The sequence below is a fragment of the Schistocerca gregaria genome, chromosome 3 (genome assembly GCF_023897955.1).
Source record: "Schistocerca gregaria isolate iqSchGreg1 chromosome 3, iqSchGreg1.2, whole genome shotgun sequence".
Lineage (NCBI taxonomy): Eukaryota > Metazoa > Arthropoda > Insecta > Orthoptera > Acrididae > Schistocerca > Schistocerca gregaria.
The window spans coordinates 865,537,001-865,560,331 of NC_064922.1; the positions used below are offsets into that span (position 1 = coordinate 865,537,001).

At 45.6% G+C, this 23,331-nt stretch overlaps 1 protein-coding gene across 1 annotated transcript in view; it reads left to right on the top strand.

Moving 5' to 3' along the window:
* Positions 1–23,331, top strand: part of LOC126355634 (uncharacterized) — a 459,686-nt gene that overhangs the window by 382,125 nt on the left and 54,230 nt on the right. Inside the window, exon 13 of the mRNA XM_050006000.1 lies at positions 4,298–4,527. Within this exon, the coding sequence (XP_049861957.1) occupies positions 4,298–4,527 (230 nt within the window). The remainder of the gene's footprint in view (positions 1–4,297; positions 4,528–23,331) is intronic.

The window sequence follows — 23,331 nt, forward strand, 5'->3', positions numbered from 1 at the left end:
AATGAACTTGCACATTAACAAAAGTCGTATACAGAAAGATTTACATTTACAATAACAATGTTTCTTCTAATCTGTTAACTGCATACTACGTTTACAAATGACGCTTTTGCAGCCATGGAGAGGGCCCTCAACAAGCCGGATCCAATGAACTTACCCATTAACAAAGGTACACATGAAGATAAACATTTCCAATAACATTATTTATTGAGATCCAGTAGTTACATATTACATTCACAAATAATAAAACAGTTTCTGCATAAATGAAACACAAGCTACAATGACACGGAAAGGAATTTTGGTAAATTGCAACTTGTAATTTGCAAGGATAATGTGCAACCCAGAAAGTAAGGTCAGGTGAACCTACATTCAGGTAAATTTATATGAAAGTTATATACATTTCAAGTAAACGGTTGTAATTGTTAAAAATCACAATATGTTACTTCTGTTTCTTCATACTACTAAAATATGTGGTTTGTAATTTTCTTTTTGTTACCTGGAAAACAGGTAAACCAAAACCTTGAACGTCTGCATATTTGGTGAGTAATTCGTTAATCACACCACAGCATGGAGGTACTTCCCTATGTAAGTCGCATACATATTATACATTAGTTTTATTTACCAATATTCACTGACAACAAATCTTCTCGTCATTTTCAATGAGCCTTCCTGCAGTTCTTAAAATGTCCAACTCAGCTGGTGAAGTGTACTTTGAGCCCACAAAGTCTGAAAATCACTTAGTCTTGCGAATGTTTCTAGGACAGCATGTCCATGATTAGTCATAAAATCTGTGCATTCGTCACAAAACCCTTCTTCAAAACAGAATATACTGAAGTATCTGCTACATAATGCGCATTATTTATGTCTAGGTCACTTAAGCAATTAGTGACAGTGCTTGGTCCAGTCACATTAGTTGGAACGTCTGGTTTAAGGCCGTTCCAAATAGTGTCAGAGAAAATGAGCAGAGCACAGAGCATTAGTCTGTATTACTGAATTGTGTCATGAAATGTGTCACAGTAATCAATCTGAAGGCTTTCCTTGTATCTATTGCAGATGGATTCGTACCAGCTTTTTTGCATATTTGTGCACCAATGTTTTCCAAATATTGATAAAATCTGTTTCCCATGAGGAAGGTGTGGCAGCTGTAGCCAGACATATAAATGAAAGTGTGCTCATAAGAGAACCTTTATACAGTGGCTTCAACCCAGAATCTCCTATCTTGGTTTTATCAACAATTTTCACAAATTTTCAAGAAACTGCAACCTCTTTTCAAAATTATTTTTTATCAATGAAGTTAACAAAGTGAACTATTCATTCAGGAGTCTAATACATGCTGTGGTAAGAGCTTCAAGTGGCAAAATTTTTAGAGTTAGTGACATTTTCAATGCACTAGCTGTTTTCAAGGACAAGTATCTTAATGCAAAGTCAACATTCACTTTTTCATAATGTGATCGAGTTAAACAGATTTTTGAAAGATGATGCAACGATATCAGTTCACTCCCATTGATTAACTCCACAATCCACAGTTTTGGAATATATTCGGATGTGACCACTATTGAACGTAACCTTTCTTTAGCTGCTCCACGCTGAGGAATAACGGTGTTACTGCTCAAGATGACAGAACCCCAGTTTTTTAATAAAATGAGCAACATCTGCAACAACACATATGTCAGAAGTAGTATGATGGAAAGAAAATCTACATTCTGAGTGTGTAAATGAAACACGCAGGGCACACCACGGATTTCTATACATTTCTCCCAAATTAAAGTCGGAAAAGACATTTAAATCAGTTCCTGTTGGTTATTAGTAAGGGAAAGAGTGAGATCCCTAGTTTCATTTGTTGCAGTGCTAGGTGCAGTAACATGAGTTGCGCCCTCTTGCTTCCATTTAGATATAATGCCTCTCAAAATTACAACTGTCAGATGGCAATCTGTTGCTGAACCGTTTCCCAAAGTAACAGAACCACAAAATATCTTCCTCTGACTGTTGTGCCAGATGTTTCCATCTCGTCACACATTACAACAAATTCCTTTTCAAAGTCTTTCATAACGTCTACCTTTGATTTGAAAAAAAAAAAAAAATAGAAATTGCAAAATATAATTTCACACAACTTATATGATTGTTCAGGTTTCTATATGAAGAAAGTGGATAACTATTTTTACGAATGTAATTATAACATTGTATCCCTAACACAAATCAAAACTCCACACCTTTTACAATGTTTTCTTTTGACCACTTTAGAATTGTATTGGTAGCAAGTCAGCTGATCTGTTCTGAGGACAGGAAATTACTTGTTGACCCTACTTAGACAAAAATCAATGTTAAAAAGTGCAGTATGTAATTACATGATTATATTATTAATCACAATGATTTTCTTTAGTTTCTAACCAAAAGCAGGGAGATATGAAATGGTGGATAAAATAGAAAGATCAAGTTGGGTTTCACATTTTGCAGGCTGGCCATATCATTAAACATTGTGACAGGGCTGTGAATGGCCAAATCGAAGCACAATATCTGTCAGAAAACTTATTGGGGCTTGTCACAGGTGTACATTATTATTATGTATATTTTTATTTTGTGGCATACTTTTGATTACAGAAGAAGGTCTCAGGAAAGGTGGACATTTAGTTTCCTTGTGGAGAACACTGTGGACAAAATGAATACTTGACAGGCTGAGAGAGCTTTGGACTTTATGATGGCTTCTGACACAGTCAACCGTTGAATGGTCATAACCATACTACAAGAAGTTGAATGAGACCACAGACTAAACAATACTGCAAAATACTTTTATAGATATAGGATGTTGGTGTTGAGGGGAAATACACTTTTAGGCGATGTGGAAATACGTTTGGGCACACTACACAGCAGTGTGTTTGAGGGACTACTGTTTCTAATCATTATAACCAACATATTATAGGGATTTAATAACACTTATTATGTTTGTTAATAGTTTCATAACACACAATGAAATTATATGTCCTGAGAATTTCAGTAAACTTAAGATCAATGAAAACTAGGTGTAAAAATTAGGTAATTATCTACAGAGTGAACGTCAGCTTGTGTGTTTCTCAGACAGGGCACAGAAATTGGACCTGTTGGGAGATGACTGTGGTGTCAGAGAAGTGTTGACAGTAAACTGTTAGAATAAAATACATCCAGCAATTAACATACTGAGAAAATCAATGGAGGTAATGGAAATGGATACTCTGAACCAGAAGCGGGCCCTTGTCAGAACTAACTCATTAAGATAAAGACGTTCGAAGAAAGCTGCCAGATATGTGTATAGTGATCACATACGAATTAGCAGTTAATGGGATACTTTGTCACAATGCAATAAATGCAAAATGCTTATAAGAATGTACACAGAGGAAATAAAAGCTTCTGATATTTGGAAGCGGGTAATACCATTACAGAATTCAAACTAAGACCTGACTATAAAAGACATATAAGGAGATATCCATTTTTAACAAAGGGTTAGAAGACGGAATAATGTGTCAAGATAACTTGTAGAAGTGTAAGTGAAGTAGTAAGTCCCCGTCCCCCCTCCTCCCAAATAAAAATCCTCCAATGGCACTGACTTCCCCGAGTCAATACAAACGATTCACTGTCAGGACTGGGAGCGAGAACGAAATAACTACGAATAGTGAATAGTACTTCATACTGGGGTGTACTAATGCAAGACCACGTTCACCCATTTCGGGTAATGCGCCTCCTTCACAAGCAGGGAGAATTTTCCACGGTGCATGGATCTGGTGTGAATATTAGGCGTTCTTAGCGCGATATTATGCCAAAGGTAACTCGAGAAAAATTTGTACGACTTAGCTGGCTTGGGCAAATGAAAATTTGTGACCGGACCAGGAGTCGAAATCGGATTCTGCGACCGGTCGTCGAACACGCTTCTGGTCTGACTTAGATTCCCGAGGCATGTTGTGTCCCGAGTGCATTTTCCCTGTCGCAAGCAGCCGCACTGTATTCCCTCAACGGTAAGAACGATGTATGGTATGCATCCGCACTGAAATAGATGCACTGGCCGTCAACGCATATGTGTGGAATCTGTTGTTTTGGATATGTCCGAAAGAACAGACACCACACTTATAAATGTAAAGGTGTCCTTTGCATTGGACAGCAAGCGAAGTACTCTAATGAGCAGCTAAACACCGGGGATCCCTTCTACTGAAATGCACAGTATCCATAACTGAGAACCTCTGCAAAATAGCCGCTCCTGTTATAAAAATAACTGTATACATCTTTTTCGTGTAACCAGCTGACGTGATGAGAGCGCTCGCGTTGTGTCGTGCAGGAGAGCAGGGCTACGAGGAGGTGTGGCGCCTTCTGCAGCCGGGGGCCGGGCCGGTGGAGGCGGCGTGGTGGACGGCGGGGGCGATGGGTGCAGCAGGGGCGGCGCCGCTGCACTGCCGGCTGCGCGATGCCAGCGCCTTCTCGCGGCTGGAGGAGCGGCGCCGGCGCTACGGATTCCAGCGCGGCCTGGGGGACCTGCTGCCCGCCCTGCTCGACCTGCGCAAGTTCTCGGTGAGTCATCACTGACGCAACAACCATGACGCAGCGTCTCGACACTGCCGATGTTACACCATCTTCAGCAGTTTCCGAATAACAGAGGTTCTTTAAATTGTGTGCGAGTGTTTTCAGATGCCCGTATCATATGTAGTGAAACCCAACCGAAACCAGTAGCAATAAATATAGCAGTATATAAGGGGCAGTCTAAAGACCCGCCAGGATAGCCGAGAGCGCTAACGCGCTGTTTCTTGGACTCTGGTAGGCGGACCAGCCCCGGATCGAATCCGCCCGGCGGATTAACGGCGAGGGCCGGTGTGCCAGGCAGCCTGGATATGGTTTTTAGGCGGTTTTCCATATCCCGGTTGGTGAATACTGGGCTGGTCCCCACGACCGCCTCAATTACACATCTCACCGACATCTGAACACGTTCCCACTATTCCATGAATTACACTAGACGCAGACAGTTGGGGTACACTAATACCATCCTGGGGAATATGGGGTGATGGCAGGAAGGGCATCCAGCCACCGATTCATCCTAACCTTGCCAAATTCGTTCCTAACAATGCCGACCCTGCGTCAGTGCGGGACATGGCACCAGTGAAAGAAAGAAAGAAAAGGGGCAGTGTAGTGAAAACAGAACACGCGCCATAACACAGGTAGCTCCACTATTGTCACGTTTCGATACTGTCACCATCGTGGCAGGGGAAGGGCACAGTGCCACATCACAGAGGCCCGCAGTTGTTGGCTTTTGCCTTTGGTCGCCGTCAGACTGGTCTAATGTGGTCGTCCAGCTGTCACAGTGCGGTGCGGCTAGCGCCTGCAACCAGACTACCCTCCGGACGAGTGTGTAGCAGACGTGGCCTGCATTACTCGCATGTTCTTCTATACGGGCTCTCGCGTTCACACGGAAATACACTCCTGGAAATTGAAATTAGAACACCGTGAATTCATTGTCCCAGGAAGGGGAAACTTTATTGACACATTCCTGGGGTCAGATACATCACATGATCACACTGACAGAACCACAGGCACATAGACACAGGCAACATAGCATGCACAATGTCGGCACTAGTACAGTGTATATCCACCTTTCGCAGCAATGCAGGCTGCTATTCTCCCATGGAGACGATCGTAGAGATGCTGGATGTACTCCCATGGAACGGCTTGCCATGGCATTTCCACCTGGCGCCTCAGTTGGACCAGCTTTCGTGCTGGACGTGCAGACCGCGTGAGACGACGCTTCATCCAGTCCCAAACCTGCTCAATGGGGGACAGATCCGGAGATCTTGCTGGCCAGGGTAGTTGACTTGCACCTTCTAGAGCACGTTAGGTGGCACGGGATACATGCGGACGTGCATTGTCCTGTTGGAACAGCAAGTTCCCTTGTCGGTCTAGGAATGGTAGAACGATGGGTTCGATGACGGTTTGGATGTACCGTGCACTATTCAGTGTCCCCTCGACGATCACCAGAGGTGTACGGCCAGTGTAGGAGATCGCTCCCCACACCATGATGCCGGGTGTTGGCCCTGTGTGCCTCGGTCATATGCAGTCCTGATTGTGGCGCTCACCTGCACGGCGCCAAACACGCATACGACCATCATTGGCACCAAGGCAGAAGCGACTCTCATCGCTGAAGACGACACGTCTCCATTCGTCCCTCCATTCACGCCTGTCGCGACACCACTGGAGGCGGGCTGCACGATGTTGGGGCGTGAGCGGAAGACGGCCTAACGGTGTGCGGGACCGTAGCCCAGCTTCATGGAGACGGTTGCGAATGGTCCTCGCCGATACCCCAGGAGCAACAGTGTCCCTAATTTGCTGGGAAGTGGCGGTGCGGTCCCCTACGGCACTGGGTAGGATCCTACGGTCTTGGCGTGCATCCGTGCGTCGCTGCGGTCCGGTCCCAGGTCGACGGGCACGTGCACCTTCCGCCGACCACTGGCGACAACATCGATGTACTGTGGAGACTTCACGCCCCACGTGTTGAGCAATTCGGTGGTACGTCCACCCGGCCTCCCGCATGCCCACTATACGCCCTCGCTCAAAGTCCGTCAACTGCACATGCGGTTCACGCCCACGCTGTCGCGGCATGCTACCAGTGTTAAAGACTGCGATGGAGCTCCGTATGCCACGGCAAACTGGCTGACACTGACGGCGGCGGTGCACAAATGCTGCGCAGCTAGCGCCATTCGACGGCCAACACCGCGGTTCCTGGTGTGTCCGCTGTGCCCTGCGTGTGATCATTGCTTGTACAGCCCTCTCGCAGTGTCCGGAGCAAGTATGGTGGGACTGACACACCGGTGTCAATGTGTTCTTTTTTCCATTTCCAGGAGTGTAAGTTCCACGGGCGCCAAACCACACGCTTCAGCGATGTGATTGGGAAGCACTACAACATCCTCGGACAGTGCGGATCTTTCGTCGCGTGATTTTATCGTGTTTGATGACCTGAAGAAAGACGTGCGTGGACGTCGAATTCAGTCGGACGTGGAAGTGCAAGAGTGGGTGTGGTTGTGGATCCATCAACGGTCGACTACGTCCTACGAGGCAGGATCTGATCGTCTAGTCTCCGAGTGAGATAAGCATCTTAACACGTGTGGTGGTTACTTTCGAATAGAAACATTTCACGGTCCCGTTGTCGCGGGTATTCGGTTTCCGTTTGACTGTGCGTTATAAAATTTACAGTACGGTTTGCTCAGTGGTGAGGTTGAACCACGGCATGTGTTTTATGATCTTAGGATGGAAGATGCCGGCTAAAAGCAGCGATTCCGTCTGAAGTTACTCTGATTGTACCGGAGAATAAATTATTTTCGAAACAATCCATCATTGTGGGTCTCCAGCTTGTCTAAAATGTTGTTTTCTCCAAAATAAAAGAACGTTTGTCATCCAGACACTGAAAACGGAAGCAAACAAATCGGTGTACTCTCAAGTTTTCTGATGCCGTAATTATGCCAGTGTTGCAAGGAACTTGGAGCACCACTTCAGCGAAATGGGATCTGTCTTGAAAACGGACTAAAGCTGAATATCAGTAAAACGAAGACACTGGTAAGAGAGCGTAGACAACTAATTCATCTGATTGTGGTGTGTTTGTAGTGTACTACGGATTGAAACGGAAGACACAGGATGCCACATTTGTTACTTGGGCAGTAAAATAGTTGAATGTGACTGAAGTTATGATGAAATGAAAAGCACAGTGCCAACGACAGGAATAGCTTTTTAGGTAAAGAGAAATATGATAACACTAAACATAAATTTAAGTGTTTGGAAGATTCTTCTAAAAGTATTTCTTTGGGGTGTAACATTAGTTGTAGACCATTGGAAATGTGATGCCAGATACGAATGTTGAAGATTAGATGTATAGATACAGTAACGAAGAGATGCTGAATACAAATGAAATGAAAAGTCCTTTGTCACAGAAACTGACAAAAAGAAGGGACGTGTTCAGTATTCTCCTTATACATCAAGAACAATTGATGGTAAGTGCCATTATTGTTATCTTAAAATCAGCACAACTACAGCAATGAGAATCCATTTAAACCTGTTTACTGCACACAAACCTTGCTGTATCTCAATAGTTTTTATCATCCACATATCCCTCCTCTGCTATATTAACGCCTCAGCATGTGTCCTAAATCTCACTCACGTTGTTCCTTCATTTCCCTTACTGCACGTTCAGTATACAAATTAAATAACACTGGGGATCAGCTACAGCTCTGTCTCATGCCCTTTTCAACCACTGATTCCCTTTCATCTCCTTCGACTCTCATAATTGCAACTGGTTACCGTACAAATTGTAAATAGCCTTTCGTACCCTGTATTTTAACCCTCTAGGTACAGCCGGCCGGCTTGTCCGAACAGTTCAAAGCGCTACAGTCTAGAACCGCGCGATCGCTACAGTCGCAGGTTCGAGTCCTGCCTCGGGCATGGATGTGTGTGATGTCCTTAGGTTAGTTAGGTTTAAGTAGTTTTAAGTTCTACGGGACCTATGACCGTAGAAGTTAAGTCCCATAGTGCCCAGAGCCATTTTGAACCTCTAGATACACCTGAGTTAGTTACTTTCTTGGTGCGATGGCATAGTGGGGCTGAGCTCCATCTGCTGTAACTACATGTTTGCTCTTACTTCCAGATTAAAATCTTGTAGTCGCTGATCATGCTCAAAAATGGTTCAAATGGCCCTAACACTATGGGACTTAACATCTGAGGTCATCAGTCCTCTAGAACTTAGAACTACATAACCTAACCAACCATGCCCGAGGCAGGATTCGAACCTGCAACCATAGCGGTCTCGCGGTTCCAGACTGATGCGCCTGAAACCTCTCGGCCACACCGGCCGGCAGCTGATCATGCATTAACCTTAAATTTGTCTTCATGGCCATGTTCGAACAACTGATGTGGGTGAGCATCGGATAAATAAAAGTTATTTCTGATGTTGAAGATTCCTTCTTTATCAAATATCGCTTCATGGGTAAACATAAACATGAAAGTACAATTGGGATGCTGTTGCTGTCACACACGAAACCATTCACAAAACTCAGTACGAGGCGCATGATCCCTTCCGTGAAGGTTGTGCACTTTAGCCTCGTGGTGCTGTTTCATGCCTTCTCAGTCCCATACGCCCCACACCGTGGGCTGCGAAACATCCAACTGGGCCGAGCCTTGTCGTCTACTTTTCCAGGGTTCTGCTGTATTAGCGCCACAGCTTCTTCCACCGATTGGTCTTCTGCACGTGGGCGAGGTCCAACAATACCGGCGCTTCCGAGAACTCGGAAAGTTGAAATCGATGATGAACAGTCGTACAAGACGGACACATCTTGAAATACGGTACGACTGGAAAAGTTGGAATGACCTACATGATTAAACGCTCGGCGGCAAATGATACATGACAAGGTAAGGCTGTGGGAAACATTGTGCGTTAATACGCCGCCCTGCAGTCTCATTTGAATTAGCAGCACGATAACAGAACGCAATCTCATTAAATGTAAACCGATTCACCGAAGTCTTGTATTGCCACTACCGCTGCGAACACTGCCGTATCACGTAGTATAAAGCGAGAACGAGAAGAGAGTGGCCTAGCGGAGCGATGTGTTGTGCCGTACCCACCACCGGCGAGGGTCGACACGCGCAACAGCTGCACGTGCGGCGAGGGACGTCATCTGGTGATGTCACATGTTTAACATTTGTCATCCACTCTGGGGAGTTTCCCGACAGTTGCGGCCCTCTGTGTCTTTTACTATATTTCTTGGCTCAGCGTCACCTACGTCGCTTCGGGAATTTCTAAACGTTGCTATTTGGTGAGCAAAATAACTGATGATGGTCGAAGTAGAGAGGATATAAAATGTAGACTGGCAATGGCAAGGAAAGCGTTTCTGAAGAAGAGAAATTTGTTAACATCTAGTATAGATTTAAGTGTCAGAAAGTCGTTTCCGAAAGTATTTGTATGGAGTGTAGCCATGAATGGAAGTGAAACGTGGGCGATAAATAGTTTACACAAGAAGAGAATAGAAGCTTTGGAAATGTGGTGCTACAGAAGAATGCTGAAGGTTAGATAGGTAGATCACATAACTAATGAGGAGGTATTGAATAGAATTGGGGAGAAGAGGAGTTTCTGGCACAACTTGACCAGAAGAAGGGATCGGTTGGTAGGACATACTCTGAGGCATCGAGGGATCACTAATTTAGTATTGGAGGGCAGCGTGGAGGGTAAAAATCGTAGAGGGAGACCAAGAGATGAATACACTAAGCAAATTCAGAAGTATGTAGGCTGCAATAGGTAGTGGGAGATGAAGAAGCTTACACAGGATAGAGTAGCATGGAGAGCTTCATCAAACCAGTCTCTGGACTGAAGACCAAAACAGCAACAATGAGAATGACACTGTACATGTGTATGTATATCCGTACGTACGTCGTACATCCCCCCCCCCCCCAAAAAAAAAATCACTGTCCTGACAGCAGCCAACTTTTTACACATATCACTTAACGCCTGGAGAGAATCGCTGTGGGGATAAAAATCACCTATCTGTCAAAGGGTGGGGTGGAACAGAAGTGTAGCCAACGACGCGCAAATGCGCAGAAATCATTCATGAAATGTTTCAGATTGAGAGCACTTAGTGACTTGCGAGCTTTTGACAGTGTTGACTGGAATACTCTCTTTCAGATTCTGAAGGGGGCAGGGATAAAATACAGGGAACGAAAGGCTATTTACAATTTGTACAGAAACCAAATGGCAGTTATAAGAGTTGAGGGGCATGAAAGGGAAGCAGTGGTTGGGAAGGGAGTGAGACAGGGTTGTAGCCTCTCCCCGATGTTATTCAATAAGTATATTGAGCAAGCAGTGAAGGAAACAAAAGGAAAATTCGGAGTAGGTATTAAATTCCATGGAGAAGAAATAAAAACTTTGAGGTTCGCCGATGACATTGTAATTCTGTCAGAGACAGCAAAGGACTTGGAAGAGCAGTTGAACGGAATGGATAGCGTCTTGAAAGGAGGATATAAGATGAACATCAACAAAAGAAAAACGAGGATACTGGAATGTAGTCGAATTAAGTAGTGTGATGCTGAGGGCATTAGATTAGGGAATGAGGCACTTAAAGTAGTAAAGCAGTTTTGCTTTTTGGGGAGCAAAATAACTGATGATGGTCGCAGTAGATATGATATAAAATGTAGACTGGCTATGGCAAGGAAAGCGTTTCTGAAGACGAGAAATCTGTTAACATCGAGTATAGATTTAAGTGTCAGGAAGTCATTTCTGTAAGTATTTGTATGGAGTGTAGCCATGTATGGAAGTGAATCATGGACGATAAATAGTTTGGACAAGAAGAGAATAGAAGCTTTCGAAATGTGGTGCTATAGAAGAATGATGAAGATTAGATGGGTAGATCACATAACTAATGAGGAGGTATTGAATAGGATTGGGGAGAAGAGAAGTTTGTGGCACAACTTGACTACAAGAAGGGATTGATTGGTAGGACATGTTCTGAGACATCAAGGGATCACCAATTTAGCATTGGAGGGCAGCGTGGAGAGTAAAAATCGTAGAGGGAGACCAAAAGATGAATACACCCAGCAGATTCAGAAGGATGTAGGTTGCAGTAGGTACTGGGAGATGAAGAAGCTTGCACAGGATAGAGTAGCATGGAGAGCGGCATCAAACCAGTCTCAGGACTGAAGACTCAACAACAACAACAGTGACTTGCAACAAACTTTATACGTAATCTCAAAACGTTACAAAACTCTTTCTCTCTAACTGCTCTCACAAACTGATGCAATGAGAAATCTTACCGCTTATTACATTGCAGTAAAACTGTCGCGTCAGGCATGACGCTCTAATTTATAACTTCTTTGATACTAGCTCTATTCGCAACAAATTCCGCAAACAGTATCCACGTATGCCGCTGAATGTATCAAAAAATTATATTATTGTGCTACACATAGCTCACGAGATGTGGGAGATAAATAATGGGATGCTTGAAAAACTGCTGTAACATGCATGATGTTTTAATTTATTGCATCTTTACTGCTAATTCTTTTCGCAATACATTTTGCAGACTGTACCCAAATATACCACTGAACGTACTAGCAAAATGAGATCATTGCAAGGAAGATTGTTCAGGAGATATTAATTCATAAAGATTGAGCTGCTTGAAAACGGAACTGCAGGGTGAATTTGCTAAAGATACGTGTGAAACATGGGTACAGATATATGTAAAATACTGTATTTTACTAAATATATGTGAATGTATGTGACATGTACGTGCTCTGGCAAGGTGAAAGCTCCTCCCAAAACCCCTGTATCTATTTCAGCCGAACTTGGCACACATTTTACTTACTCTCTGGAGGTAAGAACCACCAGCCTGCTGTTAGAGTGAGAGAGATAACTTAGCGATGGACGGAGAAGGTGGGGAGTAGGAGACGGACACAGAGGGGGTAGAGGAAAATGGACACTAATAGGTGTGAGGAGGTTGTGGACAGGGGGAGGGGGAGGAGGAAATGGAAGGGAAAGGGGAGGAGGATGAGATGGACGGAGAGAGGGAGTTGGGGGAGGAGATGGGCAGAGAGAGAGAGAGAGGAGGAGGAGACAGAGTGATAAGGGATCCGAGAGAAGACGGACAGGAACACTGGCAGAGAGAGGGGAGGAGGAGACTGACTTATAGCGGGTGAGGAGATAGGCGTAGAGGAGGTACAAAGGTGACAGACAGAGAGATGAGAAGGAGCAGATGGACGGAGAGAGGGGAGTACATGGACTGGGACGAGTGCAGAGAATAGAGGGAGGACGGATTGATAGAGAACAGGCGGAGGAGGAGATGGACAGAGAATAGGGGGAGGAGGGATGGACATAGAATAGGTGGGGGGGGGGGGGCAGGTGGACCGAGAGAAATCTGGATTAAATGCATACCCAGTGAACGCCTAGTAGTCTTAGATCCAGTATCCTACGAAGGAAGCTTGTGCGAAATTTCGAAAAGGCATTAAAATACTGGGGAAGAAATGAAATTAAAAGGTTTGCCGATTACTTTGTTACGGTGTCAGAAGCGGCAATGAATTTGGGAGATCAGCTGAACAGAATGGAGGACATATTGAAAAGAGGTTTCAGAATGGACGTTAATAAAAGTGAATACAGGCGATTAAACAGGAAGGTCCTCCTGGAATTACACACCAAAGTGAGCCACTAAAAGTAACAGACGTGTTTTGCTATTTAGGCAGTAGGATACTGATGGTGGCAGGCTTAAAGTGAACATTAAATTGAGACCGAAGATAGCAAGAGAAATGTTTGTGAAAAAGGGACCAGTGTTAACTACACACTACTGGCCATTAAAATTGCTACAGACGCGATATTTAACCGACAGAAAGAAGATGCCGTGGTATGCAGATGATTAGCTTTTCAGAGCATTCACACAAGTTTGGCGCCGGTGCCGACACTTAGAACGTACTGACATGAGGAAAGTTTCCAACCAATTTCTCATACACAAACAGCAGTTGACTGGCGTTGCCTGGTGAAACGTTGTTGTGATGCCTCGTGTAAGGAGGAGAAATGCGTACCATAACGTTTCCGACTTTGATAAAAGTCGGATTGTAGCCTACCGTGATTGTGGTTTATTGTATCGCAACATTGCTTCTCGCGTTGGTTCTGTTAGCAGAATATGGAATCGGTGGGTTCCGGAGGGTAATGTGGAAGGCCGTGCGGGATTCCAACGACCTCGTATCACTAGCAGTCGGGATGACAGATATCTTATCTGCATGGCTGTAACGAATCGTGCAGCCACGTCTCGATCCCTGAGTCAACAGATGGGGACGTTTGCAAGACCACAACCATCTGCACGAACAGTTCGACGACGTTTACAGCAGCATCGACTATCACCTCGGAGACCACGGCTGCTGTTACCCTTGGCCCTGCATCACAAACAGGAGCGCCTGCGATGGTGTACTTAACGACGAACCTGGGTGCACGAATGAGAAAACGTCATTTTTTTTTTGGATGAATCCAGGTTCTTTTTACAGCATCATGATGGTTGCATCCGTGTTTGGCGACATCGAGGTGAACGCACGTTGGAAGCGTGTATTCGTTTTCACCATACTGGCGTATCACCCGGTGTGATGGTATTGGGTGTCATTGGTTACACGTCTCGGCCAGCTCTTGTTCGCATTGACGGCATTTTGAACAGTGGATGTTGCATTTCAGATGTGCTACGACCCGTGGCTCTACGCTTCATTCGATACCTGCGAAACCCTACATTTCAGCAGGATAATGCACGACCGAATGTTTCACGTCCTGTACAGGCCTTTATGGATACAGAAAATGTTCGACTGCTGCCATGCCTAGCAGATTCTCCAGATCTCTCACCAATTGAAAACGTCTGCTCAGTGGGTGGACGAGCAACTGGCTCGTCACAATACGCCACTCACTGCTCTTGATGAACTGTGGAATCGTGTTGAAGCTGCATGGGCAGCTGTACCTGTACACACCACCCAAGCTCTGTTTGACTCATTGCTCAGGCGTATCAAGACCGTTATTATGACCAGAGATGGTTGTTCTGGGTACTGATTTCTCAGGATCTATGCACCCAAATAGTGTGAAAATGTAATGACATGTCAGTTCTAGTAAAATATATTTGTCCAATGAATACCAGTTTATCATCTGCATTTCTTCTTGATGTAGCAGTTTTAATGGCCAGTAGTGAAATATAAATCTGAGTGATTTCAGGAAGTATTTGCCTCGAAGGTGGCCATGTATGGACATGAAATGTAGACGATGTACAGTTCGCATAAGAAGAGAATATAACCTTATGATTTACTTCTCGTGGTCGAGGTTCACAGTCATGTAGAATTTTTTGACTGGTGTATTCGCCAATGGTGGTAGGAGCTTTTATTTCGCAATTGCAATTTCGGCCTTTGGTCCACTTTCAAGTGGTAGTGAAAAATGCTTCAGAACATGTCAAACTTTAAAACTGATTTATAGCGATGAATGTGAAGGATGGTGACGTTAGTAACAGTTCACGTAGGTTACATCAGTTCACGATCTACGGAGCACTGCACTAGTTGATATTACTGTGTTTCTACGTTGAAAATGCTTGATTTTGTCGATGACATACATGGACGGAGATTTTAAAGCCTGGCATTGCAGTAGAACATGAAAGTGGCCCAAAGGCCAAACTTGCAAGTGTGGAATAAATAACCTCTATAGTCAAGGGCGAATATGATGTCCTTGAAGAAATGCCCTTCTGAAATGTGGAACTGCAGAAGACAATTGTAGATTAGGTAAGTAGATCGGATAGATGAAGGACTGCATGAAATCGAGAAGACCATAAATTTGTGAACAAATGGTGGATTACAGCAGTCAGTCGTTCTTCTTTGCAAGTTTTATCCGGCAAACCTAGATTTCGGTTAGTGCCTAGCTATTATCAATGCATTGTTTCATAATATCAGTGCATGTCAATTACCTGCTGTTCGAGCGTCTGCCACAATTATCTCAAGACGTGAAAGACTTGAGAGAAGTGTGACAGACTCCCGAACAACAGGACACTGACCTGCATTGATACTGTGAAATAGTGCATTGATAGTGGCTAGCACTCACTCCATCTTCAGGCCACAAGTGGCCCATCGGGACCATCCCACCGCCGTGTCATCCCCAGCGGGGGATGCGGATAGTAGGTGCGTGTGGTCAGCACACTTCTCTCCCGGACGTTTTGATGGTTGTCTGTGACCAGAGCCGCTACAATTCGGTCAAGTAGCTCCTGGCATCACGAGGCTGAGCGCACCCCGGAAAATGGCAACAGCGCATGATGGCCCCGATGGTCACTCATCCAAGTGCCGGCCACACCCGACAGCCCTAACCTTCGGTGATATGACGGGAACCGGTGTATCCACTGTGGCAAGGCCGTTGCCGTGATAGTGGCTTGGCACTAGCCGAAATCTAGGTTTTACAAATAAAACTTGTTGTATCATTTGTAAATAATATCACAGTCGCTCAGTGCACCCACGTTCCTAATGGAAGGTAACCTGAGAAATTTGTGTTGTAGCGCGAGTGAAAGAAGGGATAAACTGACAGGGTGCAACCTGAGGCATCACAGACTCGTCATTTGGGTAATGTTGGAATGTACAGGGGGCGAAACTGCCAGATGAAGACGGAAGCTTGATCACGGAGAGCAGCGTCATGTGGGCGCAGGTGGCAGATACGAAGAGGCTCACACGGGCGGAGAACAGTGCAGAGCTGCGTCATACTTTCTTTCAGGAGTGCTAGTTCTGCAAGGTTCGCAGGAGAGCTTCTGTAAAGTTTGGAAAGTAGGAGACGAGGTACTGGCAGAAGTAAAGCTGTGAGTACCGGGCGTGAGTCGTGCTTCGGTACCTCAGATGGTAGAGCACTTGCCCGCGAAAGGTAAAGGTCCCAAGTTCGAGTCTCGGTCGGGCACACAGTTTTAATCTGCCAGAAAGTTTCATATCAGCGCACACTCCCCTGCAGAGTGAAAAATCTCATTCTGGAAACATCCCCCAGGCTGTGGCTAAGCCATGTCTTCGCAATATCCTTTCTTTCAGGAGTGCTAGTTCTGCAAGGTTCGCAGGAGAGCTTCTGTAAAGTTTGGAAGGTAGGAGACGAGGTACTGGCAGAAGTAAAGCTGTGAGTACCGGGCGTGAGTCGTGCTTCGGTACCTCAGATGGTAGAGCACTTGCCCGCGAAAGGCAAAGGTCCCGAATTCGAGTCTCGGTCGGGCACACAGTTTTAATCTGCCAGAAAGCTTCATATCAGCGCACACTCCGCTGCAGAGTGAAAGTCTCATTCTGCGTCATACGAGTCTCCGGTATGGTGAGTCGGACAGCATCGCCAAGTCACCTCGCGCTTCTCGTTCTTTATTTAATCCATCCATTTTTCTATCAACTCGAGGCAAACGATCGATTTTTTACTCCAAGTACGCTGTCGTAACTCACAAATCACACTGTCACAGGGTTTCAATGTGACATACTAAATAGAAAATGCGTTATTTAGAATGCGAGTCGCTTAAAGTTGATGTAAAGGATTTCAACCTCTGAAGATTGCCACTAGGAAGACGAATTTCAATGGATGCGAAAGAGTTTTCCCTCGGAAGCTGTCCTTTGCCGGTGCGTTACCCCGTTCCGCCCGCCAGCCTCCAGCTCCCGCGATGTCTTCGTTGCCCGCGGTCCTCGTTGTGGCGCTATTACCTCACTCTGTAGGCAGGCAGCGACCTCGTTCCCCGCGCGTGACCTTCTGACCGCAATTTCCGGGCGCGCCCTGTGCCTACAAGTGAGCTTCCTCCCCCCTCCCCTCCCTTCCGTCCTGTGCACCAAAGGGCAGCCTCCGCCCTTGCACCGGTCAAAGGTCGCGTCCATTTGTCAGCCTCTCTGGCGACGGCGCCGAGCAGCAAACAGCGCAGCCCGACCCGCCACCGCGGCTCACACGCTGCGTCCTCCACAGCGGCGCGCCCCCGCCACGGTTCGCGCTGCCGCTGCTGTCGCGACCACCTCTGCTTTCCTCTCTGTGCTGCTCTCATCCAATACTTTCCCCTCTCTGGGGAAGCGTATGGGGGAGTTTGTAGCATTGCGCCTTTTACTCCTCTGTGTTCTTGTGTGTATGAATTTATCTGTGATTTTTTTGGTGTCTGTGAAATGTGGCGAATGCTCTGTACGTGTCTGGTACTTGTCTTAGGTTAGCGAGATGATTGTTATTTTTAGGGTGGGAAGAGGATTACGATTTGGATATAGGGATGTTCTCTTAGACTTAGCCGTCGATGATCATCATAGGGCGTTTGTGCTTGTCGCGGGACATGTCATATGGACCTAAGGAGTGGATGAGGCTATTTCCAGATCTGGAGGAGCTCTCGTAGAAGGCCCTTGCCAGACCTCGGAATCTTCCTTAGAGGACTGGGATTTCGGCAGCGGCGTGCAGATCATCAGTGGGGAATCCAAGGGGTAGGTGCAGTGCCCTCCTGGGGACGCGGTTTTGCAGCCTCTTGAGTTTGTCCATATGCTGCTTTGCTGCGTATCCCCAGACGGGGATACTGGCCGGATCAGGGCCTGGTACACATTTACTCCTACATCTACATCTGCATGACTACTCTGCAATTCACATTTAAGTGCTTGGCAGAGGGTTCATCGAACCACAATCATACTATCTCTCTACTATTCCACTCCCGAACAGCGAGCGGGAAAAACGAACACCTAAACCTTTCTGTTCGAGCTCTGATTTCTCTTATTTTATTTTGATGATCATTCCTACCTATGTAGGTTGGGCTCAACAAAATATTTTCGCATTCGGAAGTGAAAGTTGGTGACTGAAATTTCGTAAAAAGCTCTCGCCGCGACGAAAAACGTCTACGCTGTAATGACTTCCATCCTAACTCGTGTATCATATCTGCCACACTCTCTCCCCTATAACGTGATAATACAAAACGAGCTGCCCTTTTTTGCACCCTTTCGATGTCCTCCGTCAATCCCACCTGGTAAGGATCCCACACTGCGCAGCAATATTCTAACAGAGGACGAACGAGTGTAATGTATGCTGTCTCTTTAGTGGACTTGTTGCATCTTCTAAGTGTCCTGCCAATGAAACGCAACCTTTGGCTCGCCTTCCCGACAATATTATCTATGTGGTCCTTCCAACTGAAGTTGTTCGTAATTTTAACATCCAGGTACTTAGTTGAATTGACAGCCTTGAGAATTGTACTATTTATCGAGTAATCGAATTCCAACGGATTTCTTTTGGAACTCATGTGAATCACTTCACACTTTTCGTTATTTAGCGTCAACTGCCACCTGACACACCATACAGCAATCTTTTCTAAATCGCTTTGCAACTGATACTGGTCTTCGGATGACCTTACTAGGCGGTAAATTACACCATCATCTGCGAACAATCTAAGAGAACTGCTCAGGTTGTCACCCAGGTCATTTATATAGATCAGGAACAGCAGAGGTCCCAGGACGCTTCCCTGGGGAACACCTGATATCACTTCAGTTTTACTCGTTCATTTGCCGTCTATTACTGCGAACTGCGACCTTCCTGACAGGAAATCACGAATCCAGTCGCACAACTGAGACGATACCCCATAGCTCCGCAGCTTGATTAAAAGTCGCTTGTGAGGAACGGTGTCAAAAGCTTTCCGGAAATCTAGAAATACGGAATCAACTTGAGATCCCATGTCGATAGCTGCCATTACTTCGTGCGAATAAAGAGCTAGCTTCGTTGCACAAGAGCGATGTTTTCTGAAGCCATGCTGATTACGTGTCAATAGATCGTTCCCTTCGAGGTGATTCATAATGTTTGAATACAGTATATGCTCCAAAACCCTACTGGGCAGGGAAGAGAGCTGGTTGACTTCAGGGTTGTGTATAGGATGGACATTCTGGCGCAGACCTCCCTGTGGACCTCGTCTATGTAGGGTTTCCCCGTAAGATGAGACTTCAAGGTTACGCCAAGGTACTTAGCGGTTCCACGCCGTGCAGTTGGGTTCCGTTTAGGTGAAGGCGAGGGGGGGGGGGCGGGGGGGGGGGGGGGGGAGAGGGAGGCGTTGAGGAGATTCGCGGCTTCAGAGCCTGCGGGTAATCAACATAGTCTGCGTCTTTTCAGAGTTGATGGTGATGCGCCAGAAACGGGCCCAATTTCTGTGTCATCTAAAACCCTTTGTAACCTGCGGATGACCAGGTCCTTGTTCGCATTTCTCATGTAGAAGGCTGTGTCGTCCTGCTTTCCTCAAGCTGATTTGTCTGCCTTCCTATTCCTCTTGCACTGCGTGCGGAAGAAGGAAGACAATGGTTAGCCCTCAGTCTCTACTTTTCAGCGTCGAGGTATAACGCGAGGCGTGTGCTGGAGCGCAGTCTCCCGCAAGTTTCATGAGTAAGGCTTTGGTGCAATCCACAAAGTCTTCCTATGCAGTTCGTTAAGCATACCTGTTCATTACTGTGCTATCTCAACAAAAGCGGACGAATCCTGCAACTCATCATTCAATAATTTTTGCCCCTACCGTTATCCAACTTGGTTAAAGTTCAAAACTGACGAACACGACTCAATAAATGGCTTAAAGAGACTTTACTGAGCGAGCTCTTTCGTGTATGAACTTTCTCAGGGTTTTTTGTTGTTTGGGGCCCACAGTGCAAAATATGTCTTTCAGTGACATGATTATTATGAATAATACCCCACTACACAAGTATACAAATTGTTTATATTTGTATGATTCGCGATGAACCCATTTCAGCAAATTGCCATCGTCAGGTGCTCTGTAAATACATAAATTAGTGAATGTCTCAATATAACGTTGTTGTAACTATGATCTGGAAAGCTACAATACATCATTAGGTGTGTTTACCTTACGTGTAGCATCGTTGTTGTCATGTCCTGTCTGTTACTTTCTCCCAGATGTACACTGGAGATGTGTATCCGATTTTACTCGTTTTCCATATATGCTGCTTCTCTGACAGCTTGGATGACAATGGATCAGCGATATTACATGTTTACATATTACCATTATAACTAAGTGATGTATGAAGTTCAGTTGTTTTTCACTATTTTTAAGGGTTTGTTTCTAATTACTTTCTTGCCTAGAGTTCGTTTCAGTTTTGTTGTCGACATTTTGTTTTTTCGTTGTGTGTATGCTTAGCGTTATTTCTTTATCTAGGAAACATCTCGAACGAAATCAACAAAATCGACATCGCATTTCCACTTCAAAACACATACAGCCTCAAACACAAAATTCACAAAGGCAGCTCGAAAATTCTTATACACAACAAACCCGGTGCTTCCAAATTTCGTGTAACTCATGCCACAAATTCTACAGAGAGCAAACTAGTTAAAACTGCAAAACTAGATATAAAGAGCACACCAGAGAAAGTGAAAACAACCTGTCCACATTTTTCCCGTTTACAAGCAGAGAAACACAACGTAACACCTATAAACGAAGCACTAGAAATCCTCCATATTATGCAGAAGGGAACATTCGTGAACATTCTTGCGGAAATAGGGATATATTCACATGCATACATCAACCCGACAAATTTACTTAACGAACAAACTGACCTAAAAGACAAAAAGTATATAGAAAACTTTATTCAAAGCATAAATCAAGAAAACGGATAAAATAATAAAGCCAGGGACGCTAAATAATACATATCCATAGTAACAGCGATAACAATATCAGTATAAATCAGAGACATAACATCAACATAAATCAAAGACAATAACAGTTACTACGAAAAAATTAAAAATGTAAAAATCTCAAGTACAACTAAAACAAACTATAGGCAGAAACTTAATTAGAAACAAACCTATAAAAATAATTTTAAAAAACCAACTGAATTTCACACATCATTTAGACTGGTAACTATGTAAACATGTAATACCGCTGACCCACTGTCATCCAAGCTGTCAGAGAAACAGCATACATGGAACACGAGTAAAATGCGGCATACGTCTCCAGTGTTCACCTATGAGAAAGTAATAATTCTAAAACAGACATGACATGACAGCAACGATGTTACACGCAAGGTAAAAACACCTACTTAGTTATTATAGCTGTTCAGATCATAGTTACAACACTGTTATATTAAGACCATCGCTTATTTATGTATTTGCAGACCACCTAACGATGGACCGAGCGATGTGGCACAGTGGTTAGACACTGGACTCGCATTCGGGAGGACGACGGTTCAATCCCGCGTCCGGCCACCCTGATTTAGGCTTTTCGTGATATCCCTAAATCACTCCAGGCAAATGCCGGGACGGCTCCTCTGAAAGGGCACGGCCGACTTCCTATCCCATCCTTCCCTAATTCGATGAGACCGATGTCTGGTCTAGCCGGCCGCGGTGGTCTCGCGGTTCTAGGCGCGCAGTCCGGAACCGAGCGACCGCTACGGTCGCAGGTTCGAATCCTGCCTCGGGCATGGATGTGTGTGATGTCCTTAGGTTAGTTTAGTTTAAGTAGTTCTAAGTTCTAGGGGACTGATGACCACAGCAGTTGAGTCCCATAGTGCTCAGAGCCATTTGAACCATTTTTGATGTCTGGTCTCCTTCCCCAAACAACCCAACCCAACCCAACCTAACGACGGCAACTTCCCGAAATGGGCTCATCGTGAAAGATATAAAATATAAATAGTTTATATAGCAGTGTAGCCGGCTATTATTCATAATAATTCATTAGGATTCTTCCGTGAAATCTGGTTCCAACTTGCTTGGTTCTGGACGTAAAATTCTAGTGAGTGAATGAGTGAGTGAAATGCAGCTAAAGATGGAAAAGAGTTTTTGATTTGATAGTGACACTGATGCCTGTTCTCTGCAGAAATACACTCCTGGGAATGGAAAAAAGAACACATTGACACCGGTGTGTCAGACCCGCCATAGTTGCTCCGGACACTGCGAGAGGGCTATACAAGCAAAGATCACACGCACGGCGCAGCGAACACACCAGGAACCGCGGTGTTGGCCGTCGAATGGCGCTAGCTGCGCAGCATTTGTGCACCGCCGCCGTCAGTGTCAGCCAGTTTTCCGTGGCATACGGAGCTCCATCGCAGTCTTTAACACTAGTAGCATGCCGCGACAGCGTGGACGTGAACAGTATGTGCAGTTGACGGACTTTGAGCGAGGGCGTATAGTGGGCATGCGGGAGGCCGGGTGGACGTACCGCCGAATTGCTCAACACGTGGGGCGTGAGGTCTCCATAGTACATCGATGTTGTCGCCAGTGGTCGGCGGAAGGTGCACGTGCCCGTCGACCTGGGACCGGACCGCAGCGACGCACGGATGCACGCCAAGAACGTAGGATCCTACCCAGTGCCGTAGGGGACCGCACCGCCACTTCCCAGCAAATTAGGGACACTGTTGCTCCTGGAGTATGGGCGATGACCATTCGCAACCGTCTCCATGAAGCTGGGCTACGGTCCCGCACACCGTTAGGCCGTCTTCCGCTCACGCCCCAACATCGTGCAGCCCGCCTCCAGTGGTGTCGCGACGGGCGTGAATGGAGGGACGAATCGAGACGTGCCGTCTTCAGCGATGAGAGTCGCTTCTGCCTTGGTGCCAATGATGGTCGTATGCGTGTTTGGCACCGTGCAGGTGAGCGCCACAATCAGGACTGCATACGACCGAGGCACACAGGGCCAACACCCGGCATCATGGTGTGGGGAGCGATCTCCTACACTGGCCGTACACCTCTGGTGATCGTCGAGGGGACACTGAATAGTGCACGGTACATCCAAACCGTCATCGAACCCATCTTTCTACCATACCTTGACCGGCATGGGAACCTGCTGTTCCAACAGGACAAGGTACGTCCGCATGTATCCCGTGCCACCCAACGTGCTCTAGAAGGTGTAAGTTACCTACCCTGGCCAG